Raw genomic sequence first — 22,416 nt, forward strand, 5'->3', positions numbered from 1 at the left:
TAGATTGCTTGGTTAGTATGGACAGCTTAACAATATTTGTTCTTCCAGTCCATGAGTGTTGAATATCTTTCTATTTCTTTTGTCAACTTCAATTTCTTTCTTCATTGTGTTATACTTTCCAGAGTACAGTTCTTTCACCTCTTTGGTGAGGTACATTTCGAGGTGTTATAGTATTTTTGTTGCAATTATAAATGGGATTGTTTTCATAATTTGCCTTTCTGCTGCTTCATTATTCGTGTAATAAATGCAACCAATGTATGTTGATTTTTGTATTCTGTGACCTTACTGAATTTGTGTATCAGTTCTAGCATTTTTTTAGTGGAGTCTTTTGGGTTTTTTGTGTGTCATCTGCAAATAGTGAGAGGTTTACTTCTTTTTACTAATTGGATCCCCTTATTTTGTTGTATGGTTGCTTTGGCTAGGACTTCCAGTACTGTGTTGATTAAAAATGGTGAGTGTGGCCATCCTTGTCTTGTTCCTGGACCTTAGGGAAACGCTCTCAGTTGTTCCCCATTGTCAATGTTAGCTGTGGGTTTTTCATATATGGGCTTTATTATTATAAGGTATGTTCCCTCTAAACCTACTTTATTGAGGGTTTTTATCATGAAAGGTTGCTGTACATTGTCAAATGCTTTTTCTGCTTCTATTGAAGGGATCATATGATTTTTATTTTTTCTATTATTGATGTATCATGTTGATTTGCAAATATTGAACCACCCTTAGTTGTAAGGAAATAAATCCCATTTGATTGTGTAGGTGTGTGTGTATGTGTGTGTGTGTGTGTGTGAATGATTTTTTTGTAATGTATTATTGGCTTTGGTTTGCTAGTATTATGTTGAGGATTTTTGTATCTATGTTCATCAGAGATTGGCCTGTAGTTTGTGTGTGTGTGTGTGTGTGTGTGTGTGTGTGTGTGTGTGTGTATGTGTATGTTTATATGGTTTTGGTATCAGGATAATGTTGGTCTCATAGAATGAATTTAGAAGTTTCCCTTCCTTTTCTATTTTTTGGAATAGTTTGAGAATTGGTATTAACTCTTTTTAAAATGTTTAATGGAATTCATTTGTGAAGCCATCTAGTCCTGGACTTTTGTTTATTTGATTACTGATTCTATGTCTTTGCTGGCTATCTGTTCAAATTTTCTATTCCCGTCTCAATTTTTGTAGTTTATATGTTTCTAGGAATTCATTTATTGAGGTCCAATTTGTTGGCATATAATTTTTCATAATATTCTTCTATAATTATTTTTATTTTTGTGGTTTTGGTTATTTCTCCTGTTGCATTTGTGATTTTATTTATTTGGGTACTTTCTTTTTTCTTTTTGGTAAATCTGGATAATTTTTTAAGGAACTAGCTCCTAGTTTCATTGATGTGTTCTTCTGTTTTTGTTTTTCTTTCTTTTTTTGGCTTCTAGATCATTTATTTCTGCTCTAATCTTATTTCCTTTCTTCTGCTGGCTCTAGGCTTTGTGTAAGGTTAGGTTTTCTAGCTCCTTTAGGTGTAAGGTTAGGTTGAGATTTTTTTTGCTTCTTGAGGTAGACTTGTATTGCTATACACTTCCTTCTTAGATTCGCTTTTGCTGTGTCTGAGGTTTTGAACCATTGTGTTTTCATTTGTTTCCATGTACTTTTTAATTCTTTTATTTCCGGGTTGACCTATTTGTTGTTTTAGCATATTATTTAACTTCCATGTATTTGTGGTTTTTCCAAATTTTTCCTTGTGGTTGACTTTTAGTTTCATAGTGTTGTGGTCAGAAAAGATGAATGGTATCACTTAGATCTATTTACATTTGTTGAGGCTTGTTTTGTGGCCTAATATGTGATCTGTTCTTGGAGAATGTTCCATGTGCACTTGAAAAGAATGCATATTTTGCTCTTTTAGGATGGAATGTACTCAATCTGTTTGTTAAATCCATCTGGTCCAGTTGTCTTTCAAAGTCATTGTTTCTCTCTTGATTTTCTATTTAGATGATCTGTCCATTGATGTAAGTGGGGGGTGTTAAAGTTCCATACTATTAGTTCCTTTATGTTTATTATTGTTTTATATACTTCTACTTTATTGATTAGTATCTTTATGTTTGTAATTGTTTTATGGAAGTATACAAGTATATAAATATATATAATAGGGTCATAAATATTTACAATTATTAGATCTTGTTATATTGTGCCTTTTATTATATAATGTCTCATTTGTCTTTTGTTAATGGTTTTATTTTAAAGTCTATTTAGTGTGATATAAGTATTGCTACTTTGGCTTTTTTTGAACATGGATTTGCATCATAAATATTTCTCGATCTCCTCACTTAAATCTTGAGGTGCCTTTAGGTCTGAAATGAGTCCCTTTTAGGCACCCTATGGAAAGATGAGTCTTGGTTTCTGTCTATCCATTCTGTCTCCCTGGGTCTTTTGGAGTGTTTAGTGCATTTATAGTTAAAGTAATTATTGATACCTGTTTATTGCTATTTTACTACTTGTTTTCTGGCTCGTTCTGAAGATTTTCTTTGATCTTTTCTTGTCTGTCTGTATTTCATGGTTTGTGTAAGATTTAATAGATGGAGGCAGAGACAGAGGAAAGAAAGAGACCAGGTTATGGAGCCAAGAAAGCCTTTTATTGGGACCTGTGATTCCCGGGCAAAGTTCCATGACCCCGGGAGTGGGGAGTCAGGGAAGTCACACCCGATAGGCGATGGGCGGGGGGTTTTATGGGTGAGGGGGTTCTGGGTTTGATCTTGGGAGGGCAGATTATCAAGTAAGGGCATTTCAGGGACATGGCGGGATGGAATAAGTTGCCTCCTCTGTCAGGGTGATGGGAAGCTGGAGCTTCATGATTGGCTGTTTTCAAACTGGCGCTGGACCTTCCAGGTCTGCAGGTGAGGGAGGTGGAGGTCTTAGGTGCACGGAGTTCTTCTCCGACCTACAGCAAAATGGCCGCTCGGTTGCCACCTTAAGGTGACTCTTACAGTTTGCTGGTTATTATTTTTTAGCGCATATTTGGCTTTCTTTCTTTGTATTCTTTTTGTATTTATTAGTAGTTCTTGATTTGGTTGTCATTAAGTTTGTCTATAACATCTTCTGCATATAGCAGTCTATATTAAGTTAATAGTTGTTGAAGTTTGAACCCATTTTTTACTTCTCTCCTCACCATGTTTTATGTATATGGTGTCATATTTTACATCCTTTTATTTAGTGAGTTTCTGGACAGGTTTTTACAGAAATATCCATTTTTACTGCTTTTGTGTTTTCTACCTGCATACTGTCATTTTTGGCCTTTCTACTCAAGAGTTCCCCTTTAATGTTTCTTATAGAACAAGTCATAAACTCCTTTAGTTTTTGTCTGAGAACTCTTCATTTCCTTCTGTTCTGAATGAGAGCCTTTCTATATAGAGTATTCTTGGCTGCAGATTTTTCCCATTCAGCATTTTGAATATATCTTGCTGTTCTCTTCTGCCATGGAAAGTTTTTGGTGAAAAATCCACAGTGTTGTGGGGTTTCCTTTATATGTAACTGTCTTCTTTTGTCTTACTACTTTCTTGTTTTAATAAGTATTGTTTTAGAGTTTTTTTTAAAAATTTTATTTATTTTGAGAGAGACAGTATGAGTAAAAGAGGGGCAGAGAGAGAGGGAGGAGAACTCTAAGCAGGTTCTTTGCTATCAGCATGGAGCCCGATGTAGGGCTTGAACCCACAAAACCGTGAGATCATGTCCTGAGCTGAAACCAACAGTAGGATGCTTAACCAGCTGAGCCATCCAGGTGCCCTTAGAGTTTCTGTTTTTATTTAAGTAAGCTGTAGGGGCGCCTGGGTGGCTCAGTCGGTTAAGCATCTGGCTTCGGCTCAGGTCATGATCTCGCGGTTCGTGGCTTTGAGCCCCGCTTTGGGCTCTGTGCTGACAGCTAGCTCAGGGTCTGGAGCCTGCTTCAGATTCTGTGTCTACCCCTATCTCTGACCCTCCCCTGCGTACGCTCTCTTTCTCTGTCTCTCAAAAATAAATAAAAAACATTAAAAAATTTTTCAAAAATATTTAAGTAAGCTGTAGACCCAGCACAGGGCTTGAACTCAGGGCAACCCCAAGGTCAAGAATTGCATGCTCTACCAACAGAGCCAGGCAGGTGCCCCTTTTCTTGGTCCTTTTAATATTTATTACCATATTTTGCCATCTTAAACAATACGTCTTGGTATAGATCTGGTTTTGCTGATTTTGTTGAATGTTCTCTGTGCCTCCTTGATCCAGACCTTTGTTTGCTTCCCTAGAGTAGGGAAGAATTCTGGTATTATTTCATCAAATAAATTCTCTGTCCTGTTTTGTCTCTCTTTTGGCTGTCCTATAGTATATTACTATGTTTGGTGGAGTCACTGAGGTTCCTAGGTCTATTCTCATTTTACAGAATTACTTTTTCTGTGTTGTTCACCTTGAGTACTTCGATTACTTTGTCTTCTGTGTCATTAATTCATTCCTTTGCTTCTTCCACCCTGCTGTTCACTACAAGTATTACTCATTTGGCTTATTGTACCCTTTATCTTTGTTATTCTGTGTATCTGTGTTAATGATGTCACCAGTTTCCTGCACTCTTTTCATAACTCCAGTGAGTATCCTTATGATTATTGTTTTAAATGCTTTTGTTTAGGTGTGTTACTTTTCTCTGTTGTGCTTCGATCTCTGGGCCGTGACCGCCTTTTGTCATTTCAGTTGGGATGAATTTCTTTGGCTTCTCATTTTGTCTCAGTCTCTGTGCCTTTTTCCGTATGTTAGGAAAGTCAGTTATATCTCCAGTTCTTCTGGGAGTAGCCTTATTGAAAAGAGGTTTTGTAGTGCCAGTTGTGTAGTGTCCCCTGTTCCCCAGGACAGGGTCCTTCCCGGAATATCTCCAATGTGTGGTTCATGTGGTCTGCTGGTTAGTCCTGGCTGCTTTATCTTTCTGGCATGTCATCTTCAGAGGTCTCTTTGCCTGTTGTGGACAGTGTTTGGTCCCTGGCCTGAATGTGATGCGTTTTAACTAGGTGTGCTGTGGTCTGCTGTGGTTGCTGAAGACTTGCACACTCCTGAGTCAGGAGATCGTGTTGGCAGGGGTTTGGGCTGGTCTTCTGGGGAAGGGGGCCCTCCACACTCAGGAAAGTGTGACTGGGAAGGGTGGTTGCACAGGAGTATTGTGGGTGGGGCTTGGTGTAAGCAGATTAGGTATTGAGTGTTGGAGCTGAGCTGATTTCTGGGGAGGGTTCTGGGCTCAAGCTGAGTATCAGGGAAGGGAAATGGTGCCTGCCAGCCCCTGTGTGCCTGGTAGGGGGTCTCTCCTTGATTGTTGCTTCTCTGGGACACTCTCCAAGATGATCAACTAACCTTTACACTGAGTGCCCCAGGCACTCTTCAGGTCTGCTGTTTCCATGCTAAATGTCTGCCTGCTGTTTGCCCTGCTGTCTTTCCCATCCAAGTACTAACCAGGCCCGACCCTGCTTAGCTTCTGAGATCAGATGAGATCGGGCGTGTTCAGGGTGGTATGGCAGTAGAACCCTGCTGTCTTTCCAAGAGCGGCTTCAGTGTCCTCTGAGCTATCCCAGAGCCAAGTGTACTGACCTTTAAAATTCTCGGCTTTAAGCCATGATGGTTGCCAGAACTCAAGAAATTTGGGCCCTCTTGCTTTCCAAGTCAGTTGCTATGGAGATTTATTTTCCTCCTATGCTCCCCTGTGTGCTTGTTTGTCTCTTACCCTTCTCCGTAACTGGGGCTCATTTCCCACTGCTGCAGTGGCTATCATCCATTTTGTATACTTACTATCTTCGATGTGGCCGCTTTTCTACCTTTAGTTGTGGAATTTGTTCTGCCGGTCTTCAGATTGATTTCTGGGGTATTTAGAATGATTCGATAGTTATTTAGTTATATTTGTGGGATGAAGTGAGCCTTGGGTCCTCCTTCTCTGCTGCCATCTTCTCCACTGAGATTTGGGATGTTTTAGATTATGGATTTGACATCCTAACTAATTGTGGGTTTGTTCAGATTTTTACTTTATGATTTATATAGGTTATTTTTTTAATTTTAATGTTTTTTAATATTTATTTCTGAGAGAGAGAGAGACAGCGTGAGCAGGGGAGGGTCAGAGAGAGAGGGAGACACAGAATCTGAAAACAGGCTCCAGGCTCTGAGCTGTCAGCACAGAACTCGATGTGTGCCCCTCTAAGTCATATTTTTAGAAATTTTTCACTCCTTTTAGGTTATCCAATTTGTTAGGGTATAAATGTTCATGGTAGTCTCTTAATGATCCTTTATATTTCATGATATCTCTTTAAAGTCTCCTCTTTAATTTCTGATTTTTTAAATTGGTGTTTTCTAGTTAAGGGTTTGTCAGTTTTATCTTTTTAACAAACCAACTTATTTGGTTGATCTTTTTCTCTTCCTAGTTTTTGTTTTACTTATTTTTGTCTTCCTCATTGTTATTTCTTTTCTTTTACTGTCTTTGGGCTTAGTTTGTTCTTCTAGTTCTTTGCTATAACATTGGGTTGCTTATTTGCGATCTTTGTTTTTTTTCCTCAAGTAGCTACTTATTTCTATAAACTACCCTCTTGGAATTGCTGGAGCTGCATTCATAAGTTTTGGTATGTTGTGTTTGCATTTTGGTTGTATCTTGTTATTTTTTATTTAATTTTGAAGTCTTGTTTTGAAACATTGCATGCTGTGTAATTTTCACACATTTGTGTATTTTGCAACTTTTCTCCTGTTCCTGATTTCTGATTTCATTGTGGTTGGAAAAGATACTTAGTATGATTTCAGTCTTGCCTTCAGTCTTCCTACATTTTTTAATACTGGTTTTGTGATCTAACAATATATTCTATCCTGGAGGATGTTTCATGTGTGCAGAAGAATGTGTATTCTTTTGTTAGATAAAATGTTCTGTGTATGTTTGTAAGTTCTATTTGGTGTAAAGAATAATTCAAGTTCAGTATTTTTCCTTATTGATTTTTGTCTCTGGATACATTGTTGAAAGTAGGGTATTGAAGTCTCTTATGAGTATTGTATTGCTGTATAATTCTGCCTACAGTTAGGTTATTATCTGTTTGATACATTTAGGTGCTTTAGTACTGGGTGTATATATTTTTGAGTTAAAGTTTACTTTGTCTAATTATAATTATAGCTATCCCTACTTTGTTTTTGTTTCCACTTGCATGGAATATCTTTTCCATCCCTTCATTTTGAGCCTCTGTGTGTCCTTAAAGCTGAAGTCAGTCTGTTCTAGGCAGCATATAGTTGGACCTTTCTCTCTCTCTGTTTTTTTTTTTTTTTTTCAAATAGGCTTAATGCCTAGCATGGAGCTCATGTGGGGCTTAAACTCAGCAGCCCTGAGTTCAAGACCTGAGCTGAGAGATCAAGAGTTGGACACTTAACTGACTGAGCCACCAAGTCCCCCCCTCTTTTTTTTCCCCATCCATTTAGTCACTCCATTTTTTTTGAGTGGAGAATTATTCAATTTACCTTTAAAGTAATAATTATTGATAAGTATGAACCTATTATTGCCATCTTATTGTTTCCTGATTGTTTTGCATTTCCTTTATCTCTTTATTTCTGTCTTTTTGAGTTTTGATGATTTTCTATAGTGGCAGGCTTTGATTCCTTTCTCTTTACTTTTGTGTATATACTAATATGTTTTTGTTTGTGATCATGAACTTACATAAAACGGTTCTAATCTACTTTTTTAAATGCTGTGTTTATTTTTGAGAGAGCGTGAGCAGGGGAGGGGCAGAGACGAGACGGGGACAGAGATTCAAAGTGGTCTCTGCACTAACAGCAGCAAGCCCAGTGCAGGATTCAGACACATGAGCCATGAGATTATGACCTGAACCGAAGTTGGATGCTCAACTGACTGAGCCGCCCAGGCACCCCTGTTATAATCTGTTTTAAGCTGATAAGGGGCTTAACTTCTATCCCATACAAAAATGTTACCCTTTCATCACTACCCTCCCATATTTTATGTTTTTGATGTCACAGTTGACATTGTTTATATTGTGTATCTGTTAACAAATTACTCTAGCTGTATTTTTAACATTTTTGTCTTTTAACCTTCATAGTAAAGTGATTTGTATACACTGCTGTTACAGTATTAGAGTATTTTGAGTTTAACTATCTACATTACCAGTGAACTGTATACTTTAATAGCTTTTCGTTTTATCTATTTAACCTCTTTTCCTTTCCTCTTGAAGAATTCCTTTTAACATTTCTTATAATGTAGGTAGGTCTAGTGATGAAGTTCCATACTCCACCCCCTTTCCTTTTTCTTTTCTTCGGTCTAGGAAAGTCTTTATTTATTTATTTATTTATTTAATTAATTAATTTATTTTTCATGGTTTTTATTTATATTTGAGAAACAGATACAGTGCGAGCAGGGGAGGGTCAGAGAGAGGGAGGCACAGAATCTGAAGCAAGCTCCAGGCTCTGAGCTAGCCGACAGCACAGAACCTGATGTGGGGCCTGAGCCGAAGCTGGATGCTTAATAAGACTGAGCCACCCAGGCACCCCCGGTCTAGGAAAGTCTTGACCTCTTTGTTTCTGAAGGATAGATTTGCCTTGTAAAGTATTCTTCTTTGGCAGTTTTGCCAAACAAGATATATTCAGTGGTTTGAATATATGTCATCCACCCTCTCTTGGTTGAGAAATCAGCTGATAGCCTTATGTTTTTTTTAATATATGAAGTAAATTTCTTCTCTCTTGCTGCTTTCAAAATTTTCTCTTTGTCATTAATTTTTGACTGTTATAATATACTTACTTGAAGTTCTGTTCAGGTTGAATCTGTATGGAGACCTATGAGCTTCACATTCCTGGAAGTTCATATCTTTACCTATATTTGGGAATTTTTTGCTATTCCTTCCTTAAGCTTTTTGTCCTTTTACCTCTCTCTTCTCCTGTCACTTCAGTAATGTCAATATTGTTTTGCTTTATGGTATCTTGTAATTCACATAGTTTTCTTCACTCTTAAATTTTCTTTTACTTTTCTTCCCCTGGATGGGCAATATCATATGATTTGTTCAAAGATCCGTCTCCTTGATCAAGTCTGGTGTTGATATTCTGTATTAAATTTTTTAATTTAAATTATTGTATTCTTCAATCCAGACTTTGGTTCTTTTTTCATTATTTCTATCTTCCTATCATTTTGTTCACATTTCATTTTCCGGATTTTTTTCTTTTTTTTTAAATTTTAAAAAATGTTTTATTTATTTTTGATACAGAGAGAGAGAGAGTGCACGCGAGCAGGGGAGGGGCAGAGAGAGAAGGAGAAACAGAACCAGAAGCAGGCTCCAGGCTCTGAGCTAGCTGTCAGCACAGAGCCTGACGTGGGGCTCGAACCCATGAACATGAGACCTGACCTGAGCCAAAGTCGGAGGCTTAACCGACTGATCCACCCAGGCACCCCTTGTTTTCCTGATTTCATTAAGTTTTTTGTCTTTTATAGTTCACTGAACTTCCTTAGAACAATTCTTTTAAATTTTTTTTTCTGACAATTTGTGGATCTCCATTTTTTTGTCATCGGTTACTAGGAAATTGTGTTCTCTTGGTGGTGTCATGTTTCCTTGGTGTGTGTGTGTGTGTTTCTTACAGTCTTACATTGATAATGTACTTGTTTGAAGCAGTCATCTCTTGTATACAGAATGGTTTTGGTGGGGGAATATCTTCACCTCTGGGTGGGTACAAGGGCTCTGGCTGGCTGAAATGAAGTAGTTTTGGTCTGTGGCAGGCTTAGTAGTATAGTCCGTGCAGTTCCATCAGCTGAGGTCAGCATCAGTAAAGATCATAGGAGGCCTCAATGGCATATTGCTATGCTGTCAACAGCCGCGGCAAGGGCTCTTGGGGTGTCCAGAGGCAAATGCATCTCTGATGTCTTTTTCTCTTATGAGGGTTGTCATGGTTGAGAGTATATCATTTGGTGTGTGTGTGTGTGTGTGCCTTTGTATCAGCATCTGATGGAAAGGTGCCTGTGGACGAACCATGGAAGTAGAGTACAGGCTTTGGGTGGCTTGCATTGTTGGTGGCTCTTAAATTCAAGATGTGGGCATGCAGTCAATGTTATGGAGCTGAGATCTTCAGCACAGGTTGGTAAGGAAAGATGCTGGCTTTGGGGTCCTAGGTGCTGGCTATTTCTAGTAGCTGAGACGCGGGTACTTGGAACAGCTGTGTTACCAGGGTCTTTTAAAAAAATTTGTTTTAAGTATTTTATTTATTTTTGAGAAAGAGAGAGACAGCACGAGCAGGGGAGGGTTAGAGAGAGAAGGAGACATAGAATCCAAAGACAGGCTCCAGGCTCTGAGCTGTGAGTACAGAGCCCGACGTGGGGCTTGAACCCACGAACCCTGAGATCATGACCTGAGCTGAAGCCGGACACTTAACCAACTGAGCCACCCAGGTGCCCCAAGGGTCTTGAGTGGCAGCATGCATGGAGTCAGGGTCGGATTTATACACCAACATTGAGCAGATGTGGCTCTGGCGTTTCAGGTGTTTCTTGAGTTTTGGGGGTACAGTTGCAGCCCTGGACCTGGGGTAGCACAGTGGCAGCTCCATCAGGGAACAGTGTAGCAGTGTCTTCTCCCAGGGGTTTGTGGTGGTGACAGCAGTTGGTCAGTGGCAAAAGCTTGCCCATGTCCTATGGAGCAGGGTGCTGGAGTCCTCCAAAAAATAATATGAAGTCTTCAACTGCAAAAGCTGGGGGGAATCTCTGACTGTCCTGAAGACCCTTGAGGTCTTTATTTGCAGAGGATGAAGGGATCCATATTGTGGCTGATACCGAAAACTGCTGCCCTTCTTTGTCAGCTGTCTACAGACATCTCTGCTGAGCTGATCTTCCCTGTGATTTCTTTTTCTGAATTCTCTCTCTCTCCCTTTTTTTTTTTTTTTTTTTTTTTTTTGGTTGCTCCACTGTGTTGTTCTAGGTTCTTAATTGGACTCTGGTGCCCTTCCAGGGATGTTTTCACGTGTGGGTAGCTGTTGTCTAATTGTTGTTTTTATGGGGGTTGAATATTGGTGCTGGTAACTCCTGGTGGTTGATTTCAAGTTTCATGGTATTGTGATCTGAAAATATGCATGATCTCAATCTTTTTATATTTATTGAGGGATGATTGGTGACCCAGTATGTGATATGTTTTAGAGAATGTTCCATGTGCACTCAAGAAGAATGTGTAATCTGATGTTTTTAGATGAAATGTTCTGAGTATATTGGTTAAGTCCAACTGGTCCAGTGTATCTTTTAAGGCCATTGTTTTCTTTTTGATTTTCTGCTTAGATGATCTGTAGTGCTGTAAGTGGAGTATTAAAGTCACCTATGATTTGAGTATTATTAGCAGTAAGTTTATTTATGTTTGTGATTAATTGATTTATATATTTGGGTGTGCTCACATTGGGGGCATAAACATTGTTGTTAGGTCTTCTTGATGATTGCACCTCTTAATTATGAAATAATGCCTGTCTTCATCTCTTGTTATAGACTTTGGTTTAAAATCTAGTTTGCCTGATATAAGTATGACTACTCCAATTTCTTTTGATATCCAGTAGCATGATAGATGGTTCTTCATTCTGCAGGTGTTCTCAGGTCTAAAATGAGACTCTTGTAGGCAGTATATAGATGGATCTTGTTTTTTTTTTTTTTAAACCATTCTGACAACCTGTGTCTTTTAATTGGGGCATTTAGTCCATTTGCATTCAGAGTGATTATTGAAAGATACAGATTTAATGTCATTGTGTTATTTGTAGGTTTCATGCTTGTGATGTCTCTGGTCCTCTGTAGTCTTTCCTGTTTTCCACTCACAGAGTCCCCGTTAGAATTTCCTTCACGGCAGGTTTAGTGGTTACGAACTCCTTTAAGATTTTTGTCTGGGAAATCCTTTATCTCTCCTTCTGTTCTGAATGATAGCCTTGCGGAATAAAGGATTCCTGACTGCATATTTTTCCTATTCAGCACATTGACTATTTCATGCCACTCCCTACTGGCCTGCCTGCCAAATTTCAGAGCACAGGTCTACTACTATCCATATGTGTCTGCTTTGTAGATTAAAGCCCCTTTGTCCCTAGCTGCTTTCAGAATTCCCTTATTATCTTTGTATTTTGCCAGTTTCACTATGATAGGTTATGGTGTTGACCTGTTTTTGTTGATTTTGAAGGGAGTTCTTTGTGCCTTCTGTACTTTAATGTCTGCTTCCTTCCCCAGATTAGGGAAGTTCTCAGAAATAACTTGGTGGAGAGACACACTGGGCGACAGCCCCCTCCCTTGAGTACTGTGGGAAGACACAGAATCTGAAGACAGGCTCCAGACTCTGGGCTAGCTGTCAGCACAGAGCCTGACTTGGAGGTTCGAACCCAGGAACTGTGACCTGAACTGAAGTCGGACGCTCAACCGACTGAGCCACCCAGGCGCCCCTATACAGTTTTTAATAAGTCTCAAGTCTTTTTATAGTCTGTTTGTTCCATCTAATACTTTTTTTCCCCCTGGTGCCTTTTTTGGATTAGCTGAGTATATTTGAGCATTACAATATTTTATCTTCGTTTTTGGTTTATTTGCTCTCTTAATTTTTTGGTGGCTGTTATATGGTTAACAATATGCGTATTTAATTTATCTACTTTAAAATAATAGTATGCCACTTTATGGATAATGTAAATACTGTGTTTTACTTCAGTATGTCTGTAGTGGTATGCTTCTCTTTATCCTTTGCCATCATTTGTGCTTATGTTGTTAGGACTCTTCAGTATATATTATAAATCAGTGATATGCTGTTGTTAATTATTATGATTGCTTTGAACAGTCAGTGTTTTAAAGAAATTAAAAAACAAAAAAAAGTGTCTGTTGTATTTAACCATATAGTTACTTCTGGCATTCTTCATTTCGTTACATAGATCAGAGTTTTTATGTAGCAGGATTTTATTTAAGTTTGAAAAACTTCCTTGGATTTTTTTTGTTGTACATTTCATCTTTATGCAAATTCTTTCAGCTTTTGTTTGAGAAAGTCTTTGCTGCTTTCTTTGCTTAACAATTCTGATTTCTAGATTTAACTTTTGGGTTAACTCCGGCTTACCTGCTTATGACTAGGGCTTTGCTAATAGCAGCTCTATCTACTTTCTATTCAAAAGGGAATAGCAAGAGGTGGAATGAGAGAAACATGGCCAACTGTAAGAAGATGAAAGGATTTTAGTGAGAGTAATAGAAATAGCTTAAAGTAATTCCTTCCATTTTTGAACTCTTTGAAGACTTTAACAAAAATTCTTTAATATTTGTCAAAATTTTTCACTTTTGATTAGCTATTTATCATATGAACTTTATTTTTCTCATTTGTTAAATGACAGTATCTTAGATTTTTTTGATGATTGTGAACAATGAATATAAAGCTTCTTGCATTGTTTGTACCCATAATAGTTATTCAGAATATTATTTTACAGTGTAAGACTTATCTGTTTGCCTTTAAAAAGTATTCCTTTATAAATAATGTTCTGGAGTTGAGGACTCTTTCTTTTCCTACTTAACAACTTTTATCTCTTATACTGCAGTATGCTGAGCATTCTGAATAGGATCCTGTACTACCTCCATTCTACTTTACTATATTCAGGCTCTTTTTTATGTCTAGACTTAATGGAGTCTTTCCCTGTCTTAATTTACTCAACTATTTACTCTTAAAAATTTTTTTTTTATGTTTTAAAATTTATTTTTGAGAGAGAGAGAGACAGAGAGAGACTCTGTGTGAGCGGGGCAGGGGCAGAGAGAGAGGGAGAGAGGGAGAGGGAGAGGGAAACGAATCTGAAGCCCACTCCAGGCTCTTAAGCTGTCTGCACAGAGCCTGACATGGGGCTCGAATTCACAAACTGTGAGATCATGTGCTGAGCTGGTCAGACGCTTAACAACCGACTTGAGCCACCCTGGTGCCCCATCAACCATTCACTCTTTAACCCTCTGTAATCTGGCTTCTTCCTTAATAAAACTAATAGAACTGCTCTATCACACTTCTGTAATCATCTATTATTATTAATTGTAAGTTAATTTTATCTTTCTAATTTGAGATAATGATAAATACCACAGGATTCAGGTTTGATATCTTTTTGGTTAGAGAATTAAATTTACCCACATTGTTGAAAGATGGAATAATTTTAAGGAGAGAATCTCCTTTGGTGTTGGTGTTTATTTTGTGCATCTGCATACATAGCGGCACTGCTGCTGCTGGGTATTCAGTTAGTTGTTGAGCTCTTCCTGAAGTCTAGGCTCACACCTGTACAATAGTGTACTCTTTGGCTCTCCTGGCAGGTTTTATTGTTGGCCTCAATTTGTCTAAATGCAGACATCCTTGTAAATTAGATCTCTTTCTCAACGTTAGTATTTGATTTAGTAATACTATTTTTTGCCTCTATATTTGCATTATAGGGAAAATAGGAAATATCACTGAGTATTAAATAAAATTATTCTAATATTACAGTGCAAATAGCTGTGTTATGGAAGGGGAAAATGTTATTTTGGAGTTTTTCTATTAAGTAGTTCACATCAACAGAAAATTGTCATATCAGAGAAAAGCCAACAAGAGACTAGATGCACCTTTTTGAAATATCATTATTCTTTTTCAAATGAGACAAACTTTAAAATGTTAAAGAGTATAGGCTCTGAAAAATGTTTATTAGATATGTAAATTAAAACTCTTTGGAAAAGAATGCATTGTTCTCTTATAACAGTTAAAGGCATTCAGATCTTAATCATTTAAACTGAGTATAAATGGACACTAAAGTATAGAGTAGATGTGAGGGGGCTTCAAATATAAAATGAACAAGTGTTTCTTTTTGAAACAGGAATATGGTAAACATTATGGCTCTTGAGTTTTCCTTTTTTTTTTAAAGCAGCACACTTGATATTATACCACTTCTTTAGGTGTTAAGTGTCCCATTGATAGCTAAAGTGAAATGAGTCATTATTATCTGAATACTTAAGAATTTGTGAATTTTATACTTGTTAATGTTGTAATTGTATATAATTAAACACTTTAAAACCTTTGTTATTCCTGTAAAATTTTTAACAATCTCAGTTGGATTTAGTACTACTATTGAGAAGGTACTCATGGTACTATTGGGGAAATTCTATTGTGCTTCCTGAAAATTTATCTGAAATGCATTTTTCCATATTAGAATATTGGAATATTCTGGGAATTTCTCCTTTTTTTGAATTATTATGATTAAAAGATGTTTCCAGTCCCCACCCCCATTTTTCTTTTTATATATCTTATTTTTGGCAACATTTTAACTTACATTTGCATATGTTTAGAATATGTGATTTTGATAATAATGCCGTAGTTACATATATTGTTTCCTTGCAGAAATGTTTATTTCTTTTCTTTTGGACTCCTGGAGTGTTCAGCCCCTTTGCTTACTGCCACTTGACTTTCCTTTCTCTTTTTAAACCTTTACTCCTTCATCAGAAATTGGCCAAAGGGATAACAATAGAAATGCCTTGCCTTTCTGGCAGTACTTTTGATAAGCAAAAATCCTATGTTTTTTTTTTCTTCCCTAGCTTTTTTATAGATTCTATCAAAATTTATATTTATTTTCTGGTCTGAGATTTTGGCCTTATATGATGAAAACACTCTGTTTTAATGCAATTTCAGGTTGAATAAATGTGTATCCTGAACATTTTTATTAAGACAAACATTTCAAAGCAGAGATCATCAAACTATGGCCCATGGGCCTATCGCCTGTTTTAGTAAATAAAGGTTTTTTGAAACACAGTCAAGTCGTATTTGCTTATATATTGTTTCTAGCTGTTTTAATTTTTCAATGGGAAGTGGTGGAATTTAGTTGCAACAGACTGTTTAGAATCCAAGCCTAACTAAGGACAGGCTTTTCAAACATCAGGTCCTTTGTGACCTTTTTTTTTTTTTTTTTTTTTTTGACTAAAGCGCACTGTGATCAATCCTTTCTCCTAATATTTATATGCCGTTAGTTGGCTTTTTCTCATCAAGAGAAAGAACAACTGTGGTTAGAATTATGGGATTTGGTAGTGTGATTTTGAACTATTTACTTAATCTCTTTATGTCTTAGTTATCTCTTCTGTAAATGGGAGTACTTTTAGGGTGCCTGGGTGGCTCAGTTTGTTAAGTGTCCGACTTTGGCTCAGGTTATGATCTCACAGTTCATGGGTTTGAGTCCTGCATCGGGCACTGTGCTAACAAATCAGAGTCTGGAGCCTGCTTCACATTTTGTGTGTCTCTCTTCTGCCCCTCCGCAACATGTGTTCTCTCTCTCTCAAGAATAAATATGTAAACATAAAAAACATTAAATGGGGCTACTGTTGCATAGGAAACAGTGTCTAATTCATAGCATTAAGAGGATAAAGAGATGAGTGTAATGTCATTAGTAGTAGGTGACACATTAAAAGTGCCATAAATTTAAAAAAAGTTTCTATTTGTCTCTTTTTCCTCCCTCTTTGCCTTCTTTTTCTTTCTCCCTGCTCTTTGGTCTTTGTTTCAAGTTCAGGAAAGAGCTTATATGAGGAGTTTTTCAGATGGATAGATCTGGGTGTTTATCCAGCTCAGCCACTTCCTATCTTTTTGACCTTGGGACCTCTTAAGATCTAATTTCATTCTTAAAATACTTAAGGCCTGGCTTGGTACATAGAAGTGTTCAGTAAAGGTCATTATTGTTTCTTTGTGACATATGATTGCTGACTAACTTATATTGCTTTTAATGTTTTTATGCATATAAGGATTGTTCCTCAAGTAGGTAAGTAAAATACCCGGATAACAGTACCATCTATTTATACTACATATATTCTGTGAGTGGCTAACACATTGCTCAGTTCTTTTCTTGCTGAAGGAAGTTTTTTGTAAGAAAACAAAGCACATTTTTATTAATCTATTCAAGTACCCAGTCTCCCTCAGTCCCCTAGCGAATTCTGGTAAGAAATTTGATAGTAGAATGTGCTTTATGCCAGAATGCCTCCATGTATACTTTGGTTCTTTCTTCCATTACTTTCACCTGTTTCACCTTTCAAATATGAGTAGGTCTAACCCCTTCAGTCCAGTGGTCAAAAAAGAGAAGAGGAGGAGAAGTTGGCAATATGATACATGCCTAGTGACACAAGGAAAGGGGATGTCATAGGCAATAATTTTCCTTAAATGTATTGCTGTTAACCAGCACAGTTTGTGTTCTGGCTGGGGCTGTATTCTGGGTCAGGTGACTCTGTGTGTTTGAGAAGAAGGCAGAAGAGAGATGGCTAATCTGGGGTAAATGGCTCTGGTCCTGTGACTTGACTAGCGTGGATCTCAGAGATGGAAGACAGGCCCCACCACACAGGTCTTTACAGATAGTACAGACCTGTACTATCAAAATGTTGCCTAATGAATGTTCCACTTTGGCTTGTCAAATTAGCTCTTCCCCCTTTTGTGGGATCAAGTAAAATACTGGAAGGGGGCATCAACACTCTTCTCTGCTTGTCCAGCCTAACCCCATATTTTCACCCTTGATAGGAGAGAAGATGGAAGCAGCCTCTTCTCTGGGCTACAGTTGATGTGTGAAGCGATTGGGGGCTTATACATTCCTTTTAAATATGCTAGGCATTTTTTTTTGTGACTAAAATTGGGTTGATTAATAACTGCCGTCAGGGTAGAGGTGAGCCAGAGATTCCACTTTTTACCATGAAGGTGAGTGCATGTGTTTTCCTGGGCTTGGTGTTGTATTCTCCAAATACACCCCTTCTTTGGTGACTTTATTTGACTCTCTGAATCTCTGGAATTCAGGCTTTCTCTTAGAGATTCTTTATTGCATCAGACAGTTGCTATTTTACTTGCTACTGGAGAGTGTAAAGGTGCATGTCCCTACGAGCTCTGTATTGGTTCGTTTGCAAGGCCTTTCACTGTATTTCAGACTTTTTTGGTGACCAGAGCATCCAGGTAAGCGTTCATTCTTTTCTGCTTTTCTGCATGCCGTGAGGCTGAAGAGCATAAAGCACATCATTTATTGATTCTACCTTTCAATTTTTTCCCTTCAGTGCTTTTCTTGCATTTTAATCTCTTTGTCTATTTTTCTTTTATTAAATTTTTTTTTAATGTTTGCATTTGAGAGACTGAGTATGAACAGGGGAGGGACAGAGAGAGAGACACACACACAGAATCCAAAGCAGGCTCCAGGCTCTGAATTGTCAGCACAGAGCCCTACATGGGGCTCAAACCCATGAACCATGAGATCATGACCTGAACTGAAGTTGGACACTCAACTGACTGAGCTACCAACGTGCCCCTCTCTTTGTCTATTTTAAACAAGGAGTTGAAATAATTCAGCCACCTGTTTTAAGTTGTATCCTCAATCTTATACATACCATTGTGAATCTGGGAGTTGATGGGTTTTGAGTTTTAATTGACTTGCCCTTATGAGGGCTAAGGTGAAAAGTATGCAACCTGATCCTATCATCTGTCAGTATGAAAGTAATGGATGTATTTACATACATACAGTGTTCACCACATTTTCCCTCTGTTAGGAACTTTTGTAAGGAAATGACATTCTTGCTTGTGTCATGGGGAGCAAAGGGCAGTATTTTCAGAAATAGCTATGTGATCCCCAAGAGAAAACATTCTTTTGCCATGAAATATACTTACCAGAAATTTTGTGAAAATTGCAACCTAAATAATAAAGATATAACTGTAATATCTTTATGTTTGAGATTAAAAATTACCTCAAAACATTTTAGTTTGTATTTTTGAGAACAAGGTTTCTTTTATTAGAAATTAGAGACTTTCAATGAAGTAAAATTGTGTTCAAAATGATGCATACTGGTTAGAAGCAGATAGTGAGCTCATAATGATGGAAGTAATAACAGTTTTAATAGTAAATATTGTAATTTTTGTTTTGCTTTATTTTTATTTAATTTAGTTGTAGGATTTGAATGGAAGCTGATTTGTAATTGATGCAATTAAGATGTAATTGAAATGAAAACTAATTGAAATTATGAAAAGGATTATTTTCTAATTATATATGCAGCCCTAATTTCCTAACTGTAATTAAGAAAGAAGTATTTGCATTTGCACATTTCGTAGTGTTTGTTTTATAGTATGTTTTCCTGTAACTACCATGATTAATGGTCATTTTTAAAGTGCACTATAATTTCAGGATTATTATAAATTTTTAAGCAAATTATTTAGTTTTTCTTTTGAATAAAAATGTGTAATTCATAGGGAAGCTTTATTCACTGTGTTATTTTTTAAAACTATTTGAAATCTTATATTTAGTCTATGCACTTTACCCTTCTTTGCTGCTAATCACTTTTAAAAACTAAAAACTTGTTCTTTCTTTTGCTTTAAAATGTTTGTCATCTCATGTATGCCAGATTTATTGGACTGCAGTAGTTTTAGTGCATTTTGGCTGGAATGTTTATTATGACATCACTGTAATCTATATACAGTATGTGATTTCAGATGGTTTCAGTGTTAAATATTTTCATAATTATGCTAGTTTTGGCAGTTCACTTGGAACTTTTTCACATTTCTTTAATGAACATGTTTTACTTCTGGGCTTTTGAGACAACCATATGTTTCAAAAATTAATAGTGTGTTTTAATGTTAACGTTGTGCAGAAGTGTATGACTACAGACATTTTTAAGGATGTAAGCTGAACTAAAAGTAATTACAGTAAGGTTTTATTCACAGTAGTAGTCCTTTAGTATTTAGAGACTATAACATCCCCCAAAATAACAGAAGATGTCATTATAAAGATTGAATAGTGAAATTATTTTGTGGAATGAAACACTGTGAAGTTTGTTTTGCATTGACTTAAAATGACATAAGTTCATGTGAATTATTTTTATGATAGCAAATCTTTTACTTTCTGCTTGTCTTGAAGTTTCAAATACATTTTTTTCTTTCACTAATATATCACTAGCCTCTGAAGCCATGTTGTCTTATAAAAGGTTCATCTTATATAATTGTTCTCTTAGGGTGGTATTGAATAAAAATTTTGTTGTCTAAAGGTCTTATCATTGTTCTTATTTTCTTCTAGTATCTTGTTAGATTGGTAAACTTAGTTTTCCAGCTTTTTATTGTTGAATTTTTCCCTTCAAATATGTGAAATAGAAAAACTAAATTCCTCACCATTCTTGTATTATAAAATAGTTTTATTATTGATCAATGAGTTGATGGGGCACAGTACACTATCAGTTATCCTTTGTATGTAAGGCAAACTGCTCTTTTATTAAAATTTTTTTTTTAAGTTTATTTGATTTTGATAGCATGCACAAACAGGGGAGGGGCAGAGAGAGAGAGAAAGAGAGAATCTCAAGCAGGCTTTGCACTGTCAGCACAGAGCCTGATGTGGGGCTTAAACTCCTGAACCGTGAGATTGTGACCTGAGCAAAAATCAAGAGTCAGATGCTTAACCGACTGAGCCATCTGGGTGTCCCAAAATGTGCTCTTTTATCCCCAAAACAGGGATAAGAAGATGCCAGATGCTTTTACCTCTTATTACTATCCAATCTATTTCCTCCCTCTATTGACTGTGTTCTTGAAGGAGCAATCTATGTTTATTGTTTCCACTTTAATTTCTTATTCACTCTCTGAACTATTCATTAACTGCTCCTACTCTTGTTCATCTACTAGAACTACTGAATCTCCTTTCTTTATGGTTATTGGCATCCTAATTACCAAATCTTGATATTTGAGAGAGAGAGAGAGAGAGAGAGAGAGAGAGAGGGAGGGAACGAACGAACACGAACACAAGTGAGGGAGGGGAAAAGAGAGGGAGACAGAGGTAGAGGATCCAAAGCGGACTCCCTGCTGGAAGCAGAGAGTCCAATGTGGGGCTTTAATTCACAGCTCATGATATTATGACCTGAGCCAAAGTTGGATGCTTATTTGACTAAGCCTAGCCAGATGCCCTGCATCTTTATAGTTTTTTAATTTAATTTAATTTTTTATTTTATTTAAATTTTTTTTTTAATGTTTATTTACTTTTGAGAGACAGAGACAACGTGAGCAGGGAAGGGTCAGAGAGAGAGGGAGATAAAGAATCTGAAGCAGGCTCCAGGCTCTGAGCTAGCTTGTTAGCACAGAGCCCGACGCGGGGCTTGAACTTATGAACCGTGAGATCATGACATGAGCCAAAGTCGGATGCTTAACTGACTGAGCCACCCAGGCGCCCCATTTTTCAATGTTATCTCATTTTTACTGAACTGTTTCATGCCTTTAGTTTCTGGTGTTTCTTTCACTTTAAACGTTGTATACTTTGGCTTTGTTTGATCATTATTTCTTGTACATGCTACATACATATATGCTGCTTTGCTTTTGCGTATGGTCTCCCTCTGTATAGCCTCCAGTCTTAGCCTAAAACATACCTATACTTTTATGACCCTGACTTCCCTAGTTCTTCTAAATAGAATGACTCTCTGTTCTTAAAAATAAACAAAATCCTCTGTAAAACTAGCTATATATGTTTTCAGTGGACTCTGAAAATCCTTGAGGACAGGTATTATATCTGATTTGTCTTTGTACATTCAGCAGTTAGCACATAAGAGCATTATATAAACTTGTTGAAGCAAGGCAAGAAAAGAGTACTGTTTGCACTTTATAAATAAGGGAATTTGTTTTGAAAATGTGTTTTGTTGAAGTTTTTGTTATCCATATCAAAACCCAATTAAACCTTTTATCTAATGAGATAATAATTCAGTAAACATAATAGGATGCAAAGGAGTCTATGGATGATTAAGATTAATTACTAAGGTGATTAAGAAGACAGCTTGGATTCTCAGATTAACGCACAATACTGAGGGCCTTACCATATGAACCACTAATATGAGAAAATTAAAACGGTTTCTATTTATTTTGTACTCAAATGGAAAGTGTTTAAAAGCTTCTGTTGAATAGTCTTCTTTTGCAAAAGTCATATATAAGGATTTCTTGACATTATAAAGTGGTTTGTTTAGATACTAACTGAAGAAAGGAAGAATTTGTGGTTTAAACTACAGTTTTCTAAAAATATTGTTTGAGAATGCATAAGAATTGTTTATATAGATTTTTAGATGTGAAAAATAGTCTAATCAAATTTAGTAACCATAAGCTGTATATATTCAACTAAAACACCTTTCCTAATTCTTCAGTGGTGATTGATACTTTTCATTTCTTTAAAATAAAAATAGGATGACCATGAAAGCTGTGGTTCTAATTCTACCAACCGTAGTACTACTGAGAACGTGAAATCATCAGTAAAACCCCGAAGAATTCAGCAGGCTGCTCCCACAGATCCTGATTTACCACCAGGTAACTTCTGATGGACTTGATAAAGCTAAAATTTCACTTGTTATTAATCATTGTTGTAGCCCAGCGAGTATACACTTTGAGTATTTAGTATCATAAAATACCTAGACTATATGTATATGTGTGTTTGCTTCATGACATAAGAACAGATTGAGTTCAGAGCCCTTAAAAATGTCTTTTGTTCAAATTTTGAT

At 36.8% G+C, this 22,416-nt stretch overlaps 1 protein-coding gene across 10 annotated transcripts in view; it reads left to right on the top strand.

Moving 5' to 3' along the window:
• Window positions 1-22,416, top strand: part of VPS13B (vacuolar protein sorting 13 homolog B) — a 740,094-nt gene that overhangs the window by 26,480 nt on the left and 691,198 nt on the right. For all 10 annotated transcript variants that reach the window (XM_029923832.1, XM_029923833.1, XM_029923834.1 and 7 more), the window contains exon 4: window positions 22,105-22,225. In XM_029923832.1, the coding sequence (XP_029779692.1) occupies window positions 22,105-22,225 (121 nt within the window). The remainder of the gene's footprint in view (window positions 1-22,104; window positions 22,226-22,416) is intronic.

Source organism: Suricata suricatta, chromosome 15, assembly GCF_006229205.1.
Source record: "Suricata suricatta isolate VVHF042 chromosome 15, meerkat_22Aug2017_6uvM2_HiC, whole genome shotgun sequence".
NCBI lineage: Eukaryota > Metazoa > Chordata > Mammalia > Carnivora > Herpestidae > Suricata > Suricata suricatta.